The sequence below is a fragment of the Anopheles marshallii genome, chromosome 3, assembly GCF_943734725.1.
Source record: "Anopheles marshallii chromosome 3, idAnoMarsDA_429_01, whole genome shotgun sequence".
In the NCBI taxonomy this organism is placed as follows: Eukaryota; Metazoa; Arthropoda; class Insecta; order Diptera; family Culicidae; genus Anopheles; species Anopheles marshallii.
Window position 1 is genome coordinate 33,315,241 of NC_071327.1, and position 17,227 is coordinate 33,332,467.

General features: G+C 44.1%; 1 protein-coding gene across 1 annotated transcript; it reads right to left on the reverse strand.

Annotated features, from left to right (window-relative positions):
* Nucleotides 1–2,674: 2,674 nt before the first annotated feature.
* On the reverse strand, nucleotides 2,675–7,967 carry LOC128714311 (histidine decarboxylase). The gene is made up of 10 exons (XM_053809186.1): nucleotides 7,940–7,967; nucleotides 6,919–7,205; nucleotides 6,446–6,847; nucleotides 5,393–5,622; nucleotides 5,208–5,298; nucleotides 4,699–5,131; nucleotides 4,332–4,477; nucleotides 4,096–4,267; nucleotides 3,810–3,839; nucleotides 2,675–3,669 (listed from the first exon to the last, which is right to left on the reverse strand). Exons 1-10 carry the CDS (start codon nucleotides 7,965–7,967, stop codon nucleotides 2,675–2,677), a joined length of 2,814 nt encoding a protein of 937 aa, XP_053665161.1.
* Nucleotides 7,968–17,227: the final 9,260 nt, after the last annotated feature.

Here is a 17,227-nt window from a genome sequence, read left to right on the forward strand (position 1 = left end):
TTGGTAAAATTGTTAATATTCTAATCGATTCTGCCTACACCCATTATTGTCTGACACTACTACCTTCATGTGGGAAAAGTTTACCGGTTAGTGAGGTGAGAAAGCTTCGTTTAGAATCATTTACACTTTCTAAATGCTCACGTCACACCCCTGTTAAAGATGTTACACCCCTGTATTATAATAACGTATGAGTACACCGTAAATAGCTAGTGATCATAAACATTTAGTTTGAAGTTTTTTCTGATTTAAATTTGTCGGATTATATAAATTCTCTCGTCACATTTATCTGAAAGATGTTTCAGATTTCGCTTTAAAGCAACTTCCATGAATCCATGATTAATACTAAATAATTCAGCACACATTATTCGGAGTTTTGCTATAAAATGTACCATAACAATATGCATTTCAAAAACCAGCCGCAATGCAACGTTGATCCATTTCCTAACACCTCTCAAATGCTATTTGAAAGGCCACAACCCATCAGAGCGACCGAATGCACCATAGCGATGCACTCTGGCATGGCTCGACTATTCGCCGAAAAAAAAAAACATAAAACAAAAACACCAAGCGCTACAATCCTTGTACAGTCACTCTTACACCTTCCCGGTTACACATTTCTTTACACGAAAGAAATGTGCAAGTGCAACGATCCCACCGTTCCCGGCCCCGATTTCGTGCGATCGGGCCAACGCACACCACCTAATCATAATAGCATCCACCGCCCTCGATGTGCCCGTGCCCACCGTGGTGAACCCGTCCTGGTGTGGCCACCCTTTATGCGCGCAAGAGTGCAAGCGCGTGCTGCAGATGCACCGAGGGGCACTAGTGAAGCAACGAGGGTAAGCAAGGCGGTAGAGACCAAACACGTTTGCCCCATGCTGCGTACCGCCGCTCCGCCCAGGGTTGAACTTGAAAGCGAAAGTGAATTTTTATTATTTGTTGCATGCAGCTGCACCAACGGGCGGTTCGTGCCAGGCGTTTTAGTTTTGGTACGGATTGGGTTGTTTTGTTGTGCTTTCTTTCTTTACATTCGCCTGTTCCGTTTACTTCTTTCTTCATTACCATCCAGACGCTAGTTTGCCTATTGCACTTTAATGCACCTGAATTTCCTAGCGGTTTTCGCACGGTGCATGTCCGAAAATTTGGCCGGAACGGGCATGGAAATCGAAACGACAAGCCACTGCAACTGCAATATTTATGTTCGTTTATTTGTCTTTCCCTCTCCCTCACTACTCGCCATCACCGTCAGCCTTATCCTCAAACGCCACGTATCCCCCTTCCCCCTGGCAAGCACAAAAATGGATTGCGGATGCAACGGAGCCTTGTCATGTTTGCATTTCTGTTTTCTGATTTGTGGCTCAGCTTTGCATTTCCTTAACGATGATTTCTGGCCTTCATGCAGAAACAATCAGGCAGCTCGGAACGCGTGCAAAACTAATTAGCTTTCGTTGAAGGAAACGGGTTTCGGATGGACCGTTTGATTTGAGCATAGTTTGAGGGTAATATTATGGTACAGTAATTTGCCTCCATTTTGTTTACGCTTGATACTATATGCATTTATTGTGTGTATGGTTCATATGTCGATATATGTTGTGATTAGTTGTAAGTACATTTGCTGACTCTGGTACATTAAAGTTCCTGCGCTTCTGGGTATGCGAATACCGTTTAGTGGCCGATGGTGTATGCTTTGATTCGTACAGCTGTAACGATTTCATTGCCATTGTGACTGATTTGTTTTATTGACATCCACAGCAGATTTGAGGGATAAGCTATTGGTGCATCTGTTTCAATGCAATGCAGCGTAAGCTTTTATCTTTTCCTATGCTATGATTGACGTGAAATTTGTTAATGTGTAGACATCGATATTATAACTTTTTACTCTGATGTATAGTTATTTCCTCAACACTCTAGTATCAGAAAACAAAACAAGCATAGATGAGATAGTTTTTTTCACTCATAGTAACATTGATTAAACAAATGCATACAGGTTGTCGAGAAAGTTTTAACCATTTGATGATACTTTTCCAGTCGAAATAGGATATGTTGAAGCAGATTTGGAGATTTCTTCTCAGCTATTTGGACATGACAATTTACCCTGAAATTCACCATGAAAAAAGCATTCTTAAACGGATACATACGTCATGTCAAAATATATCCGATGAGAATATTTTTTTTTTTCCACAGAATAGTATTCACCTTGGACAAACTCGAGATATACTCTATTTCATATTTCAATTCTAATTGAAAAGAACCAAAACACGGTTAAAACTTCATTCCTTTATCACAAAAAGAATCCTGTAATGTTGTCATTTTCATTCTTAACGACCCAATATTCAACGATAAAGTGAGTTAAATTTCCTCGGTAATATTTATCAACAACATTCATATATTGTTAAGTTGTGTGATCTCATTCTTGATGTTAAATTGTCTAAGTTTGGACATATTTTGTAAAAAGTAAATCTTTGGAACTATTTGTAGATAAAATAAGAAAAATAGCAACAAACACAGGTCTCCCTTGTGTTAATCCCTTCTTTTGGCACATGCAAATAACATTGAAACAACGCTATCGAGGCTTCGACCGACATTGGTAATGGTGTTGATGTAGCGATCTCTCAACCAAATTACACACTTCGCTGCTCGTACTCACAGCTATCAACACTCTCCACTGTCTGCATTATAACTTAATCCTTTGATGGCCACACTTTCGACAATGTTTCACATTTTCGTAAATAACTTCCTCACTGCGTACAGACTCCTTGCTATCAGCAACTCCACCCACTCCAGTAGATGTCAACTCATCCAGTACCCGTTCCTCAATCGTCTCGAGACACAGTGAATCCGGCTCGGGACAGATCTGTTCGCATCGTTCCACGAAATTCTCCTCGAACCGTAGTGCGTCCCGCAGAATCGCTTCATCGTCGATCGATGCAACCGGACAGGGCAGGACCGTGTCGAAATCGATACAATGTCCCGACTCGTCCGCAATACAGTAGCGAAACGGTGGCACCAGCAATCTTGCCCGTCGCCAATCCTCATCCGGGTCGGTAAGGTTCAACTCGGACACGGTTGAAATCTGTCGTCGCAGCTGACGTGTGCGGGGTAGATCGTTCTGGGACAGCACACGCTTCGGTGGTGGTGGACGAGGTGGACAGAGCATCTCGAAGCCACGGTTGTAGAAGGCGCACCGAATCGCCGGTTCCGATTGACGCTTTTCCGGATATACGTTGGGCCGGGTGAGTGAGAATAGGTGGGAATTATCCGAACAGCGTCGCTTACTGCGTGGAAAGTTCTCCGTGGGTCGGTTCTCGTCAATGCTGTCCAGATGTGATTCGCAGGAGATCTTTGGAGTGTGACCGATGGGTGGAGGAGTGGGAGGCTGAGTAGGTATCGGAGAGGTCAGTGAAGGCTGGCTGGTGAGGGAGTCGCTGGAGTAGCACGGTTCCGAACGGGTGATGGCTTCCTCACGTTCAAGTAACCAGCTGGTGTTAGTGGCGTTAGCATGGGCACGAATAATGCCGGTGTCCACACTTTGCGACCGACCCCGACACGGTCCTACTACAGGTAGTATCGGGAGCGGTTCTATGAAGTGTGGTTGCAGCTTCGACGGTGGTTGAGGAGAAGGAGAACGGCGGCGTTGAAGATGGGAGGTGGTGTCGTCCGGTGTGTTCTCTAACCGTGAATTAGTGAAGCAAATTTAGTAAGCAAACTTGCTCAACGATTCTTAGTTTGTACATTTTAGTAAATAATTTTGACTTAGTTATACATTTTCAAAATTATGAACAACTTAAACCACTCTTTGTTATACGCACCTTGGTCCGAAAGCTCCATCTGCTCACAAGCTGCTCGAATGACATAAAAAACGAAATCATCAACTATTCGAGCAATCGGGTTTGGAAGCTCCGGCACCAAAAGCTTCTTCCGAGCAAGCTTTGATTAGGGGTACGGGAGCTTTCGGTAGCATAAAAGCACACAGCATAAAGCACTCGTTCGCATGCAATTACACCCACACATATATATACATACAAGGAACAAGCAAGCACGGGAAAGCGACGGAAAAAGGAATTGAGAAAAGCCTACACTACCTTCCCTTCGTACCTTCCCAGACCTCCTCTAAGTCTTCGTTGATGGCCCCCGATTCGATGCCGTTGCGCGCCTCGCCCGGACCGAACCCGTGCACCACCAGATCCATGCGTGAGTCGAGCGAGAACTGTTTGCCGGACATGAGGATGCCCCGGACGCGACGTCTCATAGCCGGTGAGTCCTGGTTCTGGAAGCAAAGTGTCGAAACCACCGTCGGGTCACTATGGCCAGCTGCGTGCCGAGACACTTACCGAGATGCGTATGCCAGCGTACACCTTGGCCAGGAACTCGTCCGCATCGAAGATGGCCGCGAACGAACCGTTCACGATCTTCGGCGACATCGGCGAGTTGGCGAGCAGAAGGCTCGATCCGAACGCTTCGTTCTTTTCGCGCGTATCTAAACGCAGAAGAGGGAAGACGGTCAAACACGGTGTGGGCGGTGTGGACAATGGTGGATGAGGTCGGGTGATGCGGGCCAATGGTACTATGGATATGAGCCTCTCAAGCGCAATGGAGTAGCAGCGTTGCTACTGTCAAATGGGTGTATCGCTTACTAGACAGCACGAGTTCGGCTAGCAATACCATGCGAAATGATCTCAGCGAATGTCCGATACTCACCTTTCAACGGCACACGTGTCCGATCAACCATCTGCACGTTCAGCTCATTGAGCAGATCGGTTGTAACGGTGCGAATTTCGTTCCAATCTGCCAGAATGTCATCGTTCGAGGTGTACGTAGAGGTGACGGTAAACCTAATGACATAGCGACCCTTCAGCGATGCAGGAACTGCGTGCAGATGTCCACGATGGTTGAGCCGCTTCAGCAGTTTCTCCGTCAGTTCGTTTTCACCCTTGATTCGGAACACCACCATACCGAGATGGCGGGTGGCCGGGATCTCAAAACGATGGTCTGCCAGCACGAGAGCTTCAAACTTCTGCGCCAACCGGACGCCTTCGCGAATGTGCTTCTGAAGTCCCCGTGTGCCGAAGCTGCGTAGTACAAACCAGAGCTTCAACGCTCGGAACCGCTTGCTAAGCGGTATCTGCCAATGCTGTTGGAGGCACACATAGCGAAACAGTATTACCAAGCGAAACCCCACCCACCAAACAAGAAGCGGCAACACTCACCATATAATCGATCGCAAGGCCCGAGTTTTCGTGCTGTAGATACAACGGAGCCACATTGAAGGTTCGATGCAGGGCACCACTATTCTTGACCCTATCGCGGCCAGAGCAAGCAGAGATGAGAAATCCATTATTCAATCTGTTTTTCCGACGGCGAAGTTTCGAGGTTCGAGTGAACGACCACCTACCACATCGCGGTGCAGTCAAAGTGCACCATTAACCACTTGGAGGGATTAAACGCGATGGAGTCCGCTTTCTCGATGCCCTTCAGCCACACCCGAAACTCTGGACAGATAAATGCACTGCCGGCGTAGGCAGCGTCCACGTGTAGCCAGATGTTGTGGCACGCGCAGATCTCTCCTATCTCGGCCAGATGGTCAAAGGCGCAGGCCCCCGTTGTACCGAGGGTGGCGCAAACCTATCAAGGGAGCGTAGAGAAGAACGTATACTCAACAAAATGGGCAGTGAGTGTTATTTGGGGTGAAATTCAGTTTAATTTTGTTATGATGCTTTTGTAATACAAGTGATAAGAATTTTTATATTTTTGATAATAAACATAATACTTAGAACACTTTATTACCACCTTACCCCCTTTCATCTTGACTAAAGCATATTTGTTCATTGCCTTAAACTTCTATTGTGTCGTAAATGAATACAATTTGTAATTTATGTAGTGTTACTTTGAGACTAGTTAATGATAAAGTTGATAATGATAAAGTTTTAAATAATGATAAGTTGACACATTTCATACACAAAAAAAATGGATTGAAATGGATTAAATTAAAATGGAAACAAAATAAAAAAATCTGAGTTTATTCGTAATTATAACAAAATTGCTACTGCTCTTCGCGTAATTAAAACAAAAGCAACTCATTGACACCAGAAATCAACAAGTCCGTTTGTCTGATATTTTCCATTTCCACTGAAACCCATCGTACGACAGTCGCAATCCACACACCACAGCTGGTAATTTGAGATTTACGAAGAATGGATCGGTACCATTCAAACCGCTCCAGAACGAGTCGGTGGGGACAGTGAAACTCAACCAGTGCCAGAACTAAACTACCCTTCGTGACCGAGTTCCGTCTTGGCTAATGAGATCCCCGAGGACGCAGAACCAACAAACTTGCTAAGCTGATTTGTCACTGTTCGTTGGCTACCACGGCCCGAAGGTTCTCAGTACGGTCGGTCGATATATTCCACCCAAAGGCAGCCCGATCCCCACCTCCGCTTATACTCACCCAGAACGGAATCAGACCCTGCTTGATGTCCTCCTCGATTGCATCGCGCAAAGCATCCCCGCGGAGGCTGAGTTGATCGTCCGACTCGATGAATCGCATCCGGACTAAGCCGATTAGGGCCGCCTTCTCCACGCTGGAGTGTGCCTGGTCGGAGCAGTACGCCACCAGGCGGGCGTTGATTTCCGCATCCTGCAGTCCGGGCGTGTGCTCGTGAAAGCGTCTAATGGCCACCGTCCGGCCGGCCAACAGGCACACGAGCGTTGCCTCACTGGCCGTCGTTTGAATCACACCCCCGCCCATGCTGGTACCGGGTAGGTGCAGAAACATATCCGGCAACCCAATCATCTTCCCAAGCCAATTCATCACAATTGATTCCAGCTCGGTACAGGCCGGAGAAGATGCCTGCAGAAAAGGGGTCGTAAGGAACAAAGCTATAAATTTTCAACACGATTGGCACGACACGAGCCGCGTACCCATGTAAATCCGAGACAGTTGATGGCATCGGCCAGCATATCGCCGAGCAGCGAAGGAAATGAGTTTAGCGCTGGGAAGTATGCGTGCATGTGCGGACTCTGCCAGTGCGTTACGCCCGGCATGATAACGCGCTCGATGTCCGCGAAGATGTTCTCCCATCGCTCACCGTCGAGCGGGGCCGACTCCGGTATTAGGTTTCGCATATACCCCGGCTGGACGTCCGGTAAGACACGTCGGTCCCGAATGTTCTGCAGATAGTCCGCAATGTAGTCTACCATCTCCTTGCCTGCAATACAAACACACACGCATAGAAAAAAGGGGTGTCAAAGCAAATGGTTTCATTATTGAAGGTCATAAATTGAACGAGAATGCGAGGGTGACAGGTCGACATGGGAGAAAAACGGGGGTGTTCTAAATTGATTCAAATTGACGATTGAACGATTTGCATCGGCTTAAGCTTATCGCCTTGGATCTCGGATTTATATGAAGCGATTGGAGTCCGTTTTATTGTTGAGCTATCCCGAGATTTCTTTGGATTTTATGTCTGTCATTCTTACTGTTTGTCCAATCACGACTATCTTCACTAAATTTATTGAACATTGTCTGGGTGGTTCTCGGTCACCAGAAATCAACTTATTCAAACTATGATAAGAACATCAAAGTTTCTTAAAGGTTTGACAAATAATGTTGTCTATGGAGAAAAAAATTAACGAAAGCTACGATCGGTAGTACGATTTATATAAGATTGCGCAACAATTTAAATGTTTTGTCTAGCTATTTCAGCAGCGCAATTAACATAGCAATCATTGCTTCATATTTGAACTGAGATTTTCATTGATTCAGGCACAACTAAAACGACTACGATTTGCATAGAGTTCCTAAACAAACCATAATTTATCTAAAAGGGGTACTCAGGTGTTGGTCAGTTCTGCTTTTTCCATTTCATCGGGCGTTCGCTATTTCTCTCGCACTGCTCGCCGCTGTCACAATTAATTACACTTCCATTACGCGATTACGTACCTCGCTGGCGATACTCGACAAAATCCATCTCCAGTGCAATGATATTCCGCGTAGATTTGATGAATAGATACCGTGTACCTGTTTACCAACAGTTTCGCACCTCTGCAACACCAGCAGGTGTACTACTTCACTTCAATTAGAAGCACTTGGTGGAGCAAAGCATGCAAAAATCTTTTTTCCTTCTGTTCGCACAGGTGAAAAATGTCACACCACAAATACAACGATTCCCTCGGGAACGTTCGATCTAGCACCAGCAGTACAGGAATGCGTGATGTATCTGAAACCAAAAACTTTAAACCAACCCACGAGTGACACAGGTGCGTTTAGAGTGTGAACGAACAATGGTATGCGAATGGGGTTTGCTAGTTTTCACAAGAACCTAAATTTCCACAGCAACACAATACACTACACTCACGGTGAAATAGTCGAAAAGAATGCGCTCTAGAGTGGTGTAAAGAATGTAACTGTATGCATGAACGCCTAGCGACTTAGTTGGGCTTCCTTCCTGTCTTGCTAGGAAGACGTTTGATGTCTTGCTTCTTTTGCTCGATTTGTTGACGTTTGAACGAAACCGAAGCGCTATTAGCCGTTGACAAATCATTAAATGTTTGCCGGAAAATATAATAAATTTGGGAATTCAGTTGCCTTGGTTAAACTGAACATAAAACTATTGAAAAAATTGCTCTAGGCCAAAATTTCTTTTTTCTACTAAGAATAAGGATAACATTTAAATTATCCTCTATAGCCACATATGAATCGAATATGCATGCATTCAAGTGAATCGTCGGTATTATACGTTGATTAGAATAAAGAGATATATTTTTTCAACTTTTCTGATAAAAAAACACCTCCTTATAAATGACGACAAAATAGAGCTAATTTATTCATGGCGCTATGTACAGTAATTTGATGCAACTTGCAAATAGCTAACAAGCTACACTAAGATTCCATGTCGCGCGAGACATACTACCTAAGCCGGTTCTTCTTGACCGTTTATTGAGTAACGCGGTATTTAAATTGCTTAGCTTTGTAGCTAAATTCTTACGTGTACGGAGATTCCAACAAAATGCTTGCTGAAATAACGTTGTAATCGTTGCTGCTGAGGGTCATAAAACACCCTGTCATTTGCATTAAGCATTTAGCAAACATGCGAGACAAAGTAATGCTCAGCAGGAGCTCTCGCGTGCGAAAAAGCTCAAATCATTAATACTTTATATGTGTAAGACAAATAACAGTGATGGTTTCACAACACTAAACAAATAATTTTCTTAAATCTTGCTTTCATTCAATCATGGCACCTTCTCGTCAGTTCTGTTGAGGACACTATTGAGGTTGATATCGCGAAAGAAACATAAGACACACCACAGCAATCGGTTGAAGTGCCTCGAAGTCTAAAAATAGCACTGGCAGATTTTATCACTCTCTGGATCAAACATCAATTTGTTTTTAAATTCTGCGCAACGGTGGATTGGGATTTCCCAAAACCAGTTGCCACCGTCAGAAGGTCGTTCTATAAATGGGCACAGGTTGATCACTGAGTCGAAACCGGTTTAGATGCCGATGGGCTCCGGTATCTCTCCCTGATCACCGTTCACACACCACTCACATTAGAAAAAATGTGCACGGAAGCTGGCAGTCGCACTTGTCCGCTAGTCTCCAACTAAACGAAACTGATAGCATTCTTATCAGCCGCAAGTCTTTATATAGTCTCCAGCGAGAGAAAATTTTCGATCCCCGTTTCCCACAGCGGCTGTATAAAGGACCACTTCCCTCCCATTCTTTATTTCTTACGGTACCAATCAACAATTGTCCTTGGGAGAAATCCGCACTGTGCTGGTTGTATAAATGATACGCTATTTGTCCTAAAGACACTCTGGACGAGAGAAAAAAAAAGTTTGTTTTGAATGGAAGGACAAGTCATGCGTACTAGCGCAAAACACTGCTCGCATGTCCTTACATGCACTTTCTGCGCTCTTGCATTGGTTTGTGATAGTCATCACACCAAACCATTGCCGTGCGGTAAGTTCGTCTTTTAATGATGCGTTAAAATCTTTCATGATTGGATTATGTCAGACGGAGTTAAAGGATGAGCAATGTGCATTTCAAGCTGTTTTTGTTAGAATGTTAGAGACGAGATGTTTATTGTCTGAATGAACTGAGAATATGTGCAATTGCTTCTTTTTGTATTCGATGTTAGAGTTCCTTAAATTAATTTGCTTCTTTTTTTTATAATTGTCACACAACAACAAAAACAATTCAAAGGACCTGTCCGCTCAAATAACCATACATTTGATTGACTTTATTAAGTAATTTTTATTTCAACAATCGCTTCAGCTTGTAAATAATAAACTGTTTTACCTATAACTGCAGTTATCGAACGAATGTTCAAATAATTCTATCACAGTTTTCATTTTTTTTATATTCATGTAACGTGGAGTACCAGACCAAGATAAATATACTGCATTATTGAAAAAGAACATTTTTTATTTTAAACTGTTATAACTAGTTTTAGAATTATTAAGCTCAAAGTAGGTTTGTGGCATTGAGGATGGATTTTTTTTCTTAGATTGACTTACAAGTATATTCATCGTTTATAAAGCAATAGTAGCGATATGCTCCAACAATGGTTATTAAGTATTAATTTCATCTTTTAACGCTACACTCGTAAACGCACAAACGCTTCAAACGATCTGAACATTGCTCTTAATTCGTGCAATAGAAAATTCGTGCTATTCGAGTTTACCGTATCAATTACACACTTGCAGCCAAGAATCTGACCCACATCTGAAGCTAATAATAAAACGTTTTATTCCTCCTCCAACCTATGGTATTTATCAGATAAAAAAACGCCCTCTGTCAACGGGCTCGATCAATGAGCGAGGTTCAAGTAAAACAAGCGCATTAATTATGTGTGTTTTGGCTGTTTAGGTTCTCGCAACCTGACGCAAGCACTTCCAAACGCTTGTCGACGCCATCGTCTTGGGTCCTTACTTATTGCCGGACAATCTGTATCCTTGTACCTACTCACGGACAGGTAATCAATACCCAAAGGGACAGAAAGTTCACCCCAATTCTGCGGCCAAAGACCTACTTTTGCGTTCATTCAACTGTTGTGTCGCATTTTTCTTTTGCTTTCGATGGGCTTTACTTTCGTTTTTCTTCTCACAAGCGGGGGCAATCACATTCTTTCGGTTACTCCATCTTGCAGGTCCTTAAAGCTTGCTTCATAAAAACACACAGTTCTACAACAGTTTGATAGAAAGGCAACAGAGAAGGATAAAAAATGTCAACATGCTGCAGAGATTTCCCCACGAGGTCCTACCAGGCACGTTTTCTTGGTGGTTAAAAATCTCTTCATTTGTTGGTTCGGTTTTATTCGACCACCACGACCATATTGGGGACAATATCCTTCAATTAGCATAACCCGACACGCAAACCACACAAGCCGCACATGAAATCATACGGCAACACATACCAACGAACAGGCTTGAGGTCCTGATGGTTACGATGTTCAAAGGGGGGTGGTCCGACGTGTACCGGCGTAGTAAAGAAAAACTATAATTTTCTCCGATTTTCACTCTCGCTTTCGTTTACGCTGCGACCGTAATGTGGAGCGCAGGGCAAGAACCAGGAACCCCCTCCCCCCGTCGTAAAACTCGAAAACATCCCCCTACCCCTACAAGGGTCTCATACATCATGTGAGTGACCGTTGGGACCAAGCACAAGTGAGTGGTCCGGTATCGGGATGGGAAATTCACCTGTCCATTGGCAACGGCAAAGTTTCGCCGAATTGTAGCTGTTGCGAAGCGTCAACCCATTCGCTCTCACATTCCAATTCCGCATGCCGATGGTACGCGCGCACGTTCGCCATTGTGACAAGTGTCGTGGGTAGCCGGTAGCCATTGCACCATCGCTCAAGCCAAATGGAGTGATGGTTGCGAAATTCTCTCACCGGTCCGATCGTCATCCGATCGTTTCGTCCGCCTTCCAACCATGGGGTAGATGCGTGAGATCCGGCGAGTTCTTGGCCGCTTTTCCATTCTCTCTCCCTTCGCGGAAGGTGAGCTCGCTCAAGCTTTACGTAAACAAATCCGGCCGATCGTTCTTGGTGAGTGGTCGGGCGCGAACGTTCGTTGAACCCGAGCTCAGGTCGATCCACGGCAGCACGAGACTGGATCACGTTATAGCGGTAAATTCAAGTTATTTCGCCCGTCCGCCGTGTTCCGCTGTTCGGGCCGTCCTTCAGCGCCGTCCTTCCCGCCCGATGAAACCCGATCGTCACGTACACCTTTCGCATCCTCCCTGATTCTTTACCGCGACGGCTCGATACTCGTTTTTCAAGTTCTTGCATCTTCATCGCCATTATTCCATTGCCTGTTGCCTTCTGTTTTGTCCGGATCTCCCATTTCGTTCTTGTGGAAGAACTTTTTGTCCTCCATTCTTCTTCCCGCGCTACCATACCCACACCTTCTCTCTCCCACCCTTCCCAAGCACTATCGTTCGATGATCTTTGGCTTCATTTTTCCAACACGGGCTGATACATCTTGGTGTGCGTGCGAGATTTGTTTGCTTTCATTTGGACTCATCGCGTTCTGGGTCCCGCTGAGCTTTCCGCGCGCGATTTTGACATAAGCATGACGCACGCGGTTGCACCTTCGATCGTGAAACACACAATTTAAGTGGCATCATCTTGAGTGGGAACACGTTTGTACTTGTTTCAGGAAACTTTTTTGTTGGTGCTTGAAATTGCAATCATTTAATTGAATTATCATTTATATTAAGATAAAACAGCGGATTTCAATGACAACTTGATCATTACAAAATAGAATTTAATTGAAAAGAATACTGACGAAAAGGGCATTGTTGGTTTTCTTCATCAATCTGCTGATAAAAACAAAACGCAAACTTCGCTCCTTGTTGGGATACTGAAAAAGGGAACGAAAACAGTTATTTTGCAACAGCCCTACGCGCTCTCGGTTCCTGCACGCTGCATCCATTGCATCCATGCACCGCACGGTGTGCAAGCTACATGTACGGGTATCGTACAGTTCAATAACCCCTGAACGCGCTAAAGATCGCTTTCATTCTCTACCTCAACATCACACCGATCAGATGATGCTTTCCACGTTCGTTTGCGTTCGGTTCTTCCGTCGGTTTTCTTGGCGCTGTTGCATACCTCTTGTGTTGTTGTTTCTTCTACGGTCAAGGTATTATCCAGTTTGTTGTTCGTTTTTTTTTCTAAAGAGCTTTTTTTCCTTTTATTTATCGTTTCGTTTCTTCAGTCGATCAATCTCCTTCGCTTGTAGGGTGGCTCGGTGACAACAACCTCCGAAACCGTTAAGTCGGAGATAAATATTTGCCTTTTTGGAATGAGCTTCGTGTCCGGTGCGTGCGCCCGTCTTGCACTGCTGCTAATCGATTGAATGCTGCTTTGTGCCAAAAATAGCTTCCATTTTGTATACGACCAGGTGAGAATAAAGATGAAGCAGCTCGAAAGTGGAGAGCAACAAGCATAAAATGAAACTGGTAATAGAAAGACTAGAGGCAGCTAAAGCTTAAGCAATGGTTAAAACTCGTCGAACGACTGGAGATGATAATCACGGCGACGACACACGACGATTAGAAATAAGAGAGGAATGTGCCAATGTTTAAGCAGTTGGGAAGCTTTAACCAAACTCCTCGCACACATATTCTCACACCGGCAGTACACAACCTTCAGGAAAACCATTTCCTCATTCCGATTCGCTCGTGTCGTTCGTAGCCGGGATAGAGAAGTGTGTGAATTTAATGCTTGTTTTTTTATACCTTTTTGCGTACATTTGCGGTCTTTCCTTTCCATTTGCTCTCCATTAAGCCGGTCCACTTGCAGACAAAACATTCTGCCCCCAGCGCAAGAAGTTTTAACTTCTCGCACGTTCTCTTTCACCCCTTGTGCGGCAACCATGTTTCAACCCTTGTTCCACAATTAACTCCCCTCCTCGCTTCTTCCCGGGCAGAAGATTCTGATTTGTTCTCTCTGCCACCAGCCCGAATCGACTCCCACTCTCCGCTCCCTGATTGCGCCCACCGGTTTACGACCGGTTTCATCCCTTTTGCGCTGTGCACGGAACGCAAGAACGCTTCCATCTACTGGCCAACGACCATCACACACGCTTTGCAATCCTCCCTTTTCTTCGCCTGCCACTTCTGCTCCTCATAACCGTTCCCTTTTTCCGGCCATCGTTTCCCGCACGAACCGGCAGCGACCCACTCGCGACCGAATCTGGAGGAATGAACTCTGTGGCTCGGGTTCAAGCTCGCTGGACACTGTGGACACACGGGGCCCGCTGGAGTCACCGGACCCTGTACGTCTTTGTGTGCGTATTTTATTTTGCTACGGCCTTTCCAACACCTTCCGCCCTCACCCAGTGTGAACCGGTGGGTGGCACTCACTTCGACGAGGACGGCGATGATGCAAGAGAATGCCAAGATCACTCGATGAGAGTCGGTCGAGGCTGAGAGTACCTTTAGTCTCCAGCACTAGGGAGAGTGGATCAGGATTCTTGCGTTTTTCCTTCTCAACAAAAGTCACAAAGGGATTCGGGCTTCAATACCGTCGCTTTCGTCACCTGCCGCTACCTCCCGGAGGTCGTTGGGTGTTCGCTTGAGTGAAGCGAAACTCCTCAGAAAGACCCAAAGCAATGAACCCCTTGTGCCCAAGATGGGGACGAGTTTCTCCTGCTTTTTTTTTGTTTTTGTTATTGTGGTTGTGTTTTGAATTCTTCTGGTGCTGCTCGTTCGTTCTCTCCCTTTTGCGGTCGCGGGCGAAGAACATCTCACCCCCAACCGGTTGGTCACCTTTTTTATCCCTCGCCCGATCGCCACGACCACAGCTCACCCTACCAAGACCGCCCATCGGATCCGGCCAGAACGATTCCTCTTGCGTTGCCTCGTGCTCGGTCCTCGGATGGGACTCTCTTTTCCGCGTTTTTGGTGCCACCTTTTCAGTAATCATCCGAGCGCTCATTGTCGAGGTCACATACCTACCGCTGCTGGCTTGCTGGCGTGCTGTCTCCGTGGAACCATCACCCGTTTGGGGGGTTTGGGTACACGATCGATCGCGAATTAAAGCGCACCGATCGCGCACAGGACGATCGCGAGCTTTTGTTTTGATCGTGCACCGTCAGCCCTTCTGTGTTTGTGTCCGTTCGTGTTTGTGTGTTGCTTGATCTATTTGTGCAGATAGTTTTGTGCTTTGCACATAGTGAATTGTACATGCAAATATTTGTCGTTTTTAAATTGTAAAATGTACTGTGAATTTTATACATTTGTCTTCCAGTGACAGCACGACTTCTGCCTACGATATTTCTGTATCTTGTAATGCATTTGTGATCATTGTTTGTGCAGTCCCAACGTCCCTCAACTGACCTTGCTGTTTGCAAGGTACATCTGCAAAATCACGGCAGTTGTAGTGAAAAGATGCTGAAGAAATTATATGACGCATAGTGTAAAAAAATAGTCAAGCGTATTGCTTGCTGTACTTCATCGATTCTGAATATTGCTGCGTTAAAGTGTTCTGAAAAAAATAAGTGATTACTTTTCACCTTATGGTATATTTTATACCCGAGTGCATTAAATCCACCCGCTATCCCATCTAAACACAGTGGTTTTGATTTTAAGGCAAAATTATTTCACACCTCGCATGCATGCGCAGGGGATGAAAATGATTCAAGTGGTTATAAAAATTCGTTACAAAAGGTGTAAATACTCCAAGCATTAGCACTGTTACATGAGTAACGTATAAAGGCATTGTGCAACGACCGTCATATCCGCGCTTCTCTAGAAGCGTTGTTTGACGGAAATTTTCAAACAGCTTGTGAAAAGTGCGTAATTGTAAATAACGCGAAAAAAAACGGAATATATTGATATATTGCGGAGCAACGGGAAATTGTAAATTAAACGTGTAAGTGTTCGACCAGCTCGGATTCATAACAGATTGTGCGTGTTTGTGCAGGTGAAGTTAACTCGCATTGCTGTTGAGAAAGTTTTACGGAGAAAGAAAAAAAACCTTAGAACCCCGGGGGGGCAACCCTGATTTTACAGTTCTGCAGCGTGCCATCACTCTTTGGAGGTTTTTGGATACATTAAAATGCCCAGCACTATCAGAGGTGAGTAATCGTTTTTGACAACAAAAATACGTCCAGTGATCTTGCATGATTGAACTGAAAGAGACAATATGGTTTGGCCGTATTGATCAAATCCATTAATAGTACAATACGATTTTGACCACATCAATCATTGGTTGGTATCTCAATACGATTAAATGTTAGCTTATGTACGTAAAAGCATCACTTGCTGGTGAGTTTTCCACTTTCACGGCTTAGAAAGTGAAATGTACCGGCGAAGCACGGTAGAAGAAATGCATAAGGTTCAAATAATGCCGTTATGTTTACCTCCCAGCTCCATTTTGTCTGTTTTGTATGCATTCTACTTCTTACTTCCATTATTTCCTTTGTCTGTTAGTTCTCTGTTGTATTTTTTCTTATATCAACTCTATCAGGAAGCAGAAGAAACGGCTTCAAATTTGTATTATAGCTTGCAAAAGGTTGATTGTTAAATGTTAAACGTACTTTGATATAGTTTACTATATTAATTTTCATGTTTTTTAATCAAAATTTCACATCATACTTAAAAGATATTCATTTTAAGTATTTTAACTCATTTTATCTCCTTTTTTCAATGTATTGTTGTACAATTTATCTATACATTCTGTATTTTTTTTACCAAAATGCTTTATTTATCTTAAGTGCTTATCGTGTAACATAATGTTAAATTGTTTACAAATTGATAGCACGATACATAATTGGATAACATACATTGTTCACAAGGACATCTACAGATTGCTACACTAATCACGGGTTTGATAGTTTTTTATTCAACAATGTGGATTATGTAGTTGTCATTTTACGCTAATATCAAATTATGACATTTGTGTACTAATGACATTTTAAAAATGAAGAGGGGACAAAGAAAGATTGGGATATGTCCAAGAACTGTGATTGGTATTTCTCAAAGCAGTATGCTTCAAGCATGTGTACAAATTTGTACATTTGGATCTCTACCTGTTTGTATGCTGAGCAAGTTAAGTCATCTCCTGCAATACTTGTCTATTTGGAATCTCGGTGTTCATCGACACGAATAATGTAGATCGACTTGATCGAGGACAGTTGGTAGTTGTTGACGTTTTTCCAAACCCATCTCTAGTTTATTTTTTGGAAAAGGACACCACGGTCACCTTTGCATACGGAT

What these genes read in the sequence shown, in the direction of transcription:
- LOC128714311 (XM_053809186.1), bottom strand. Translation starts at nt 7,967, where the DNA reads ATGGATTTTGTCGAGTATCGCCAGCGAG. An exon ending in CTTAGAGGAGGTCTGGGAAG is followed by an intron (nt 3,840 to 4,095) that starts GTACGAAGGGAA and finishes TCATTCGAGCAG; the next exon opens with CTTGTGAGCAGATGGAGCTT. An exon ending in GATGGAGCTTTCGGACCAAG is followed by an intron (nt 3,670 to 3,809) that starts GTGCGTATAACA and finishes ATTCACGGTTAG; the next exon opens with AGAACACACCGGACGACACC.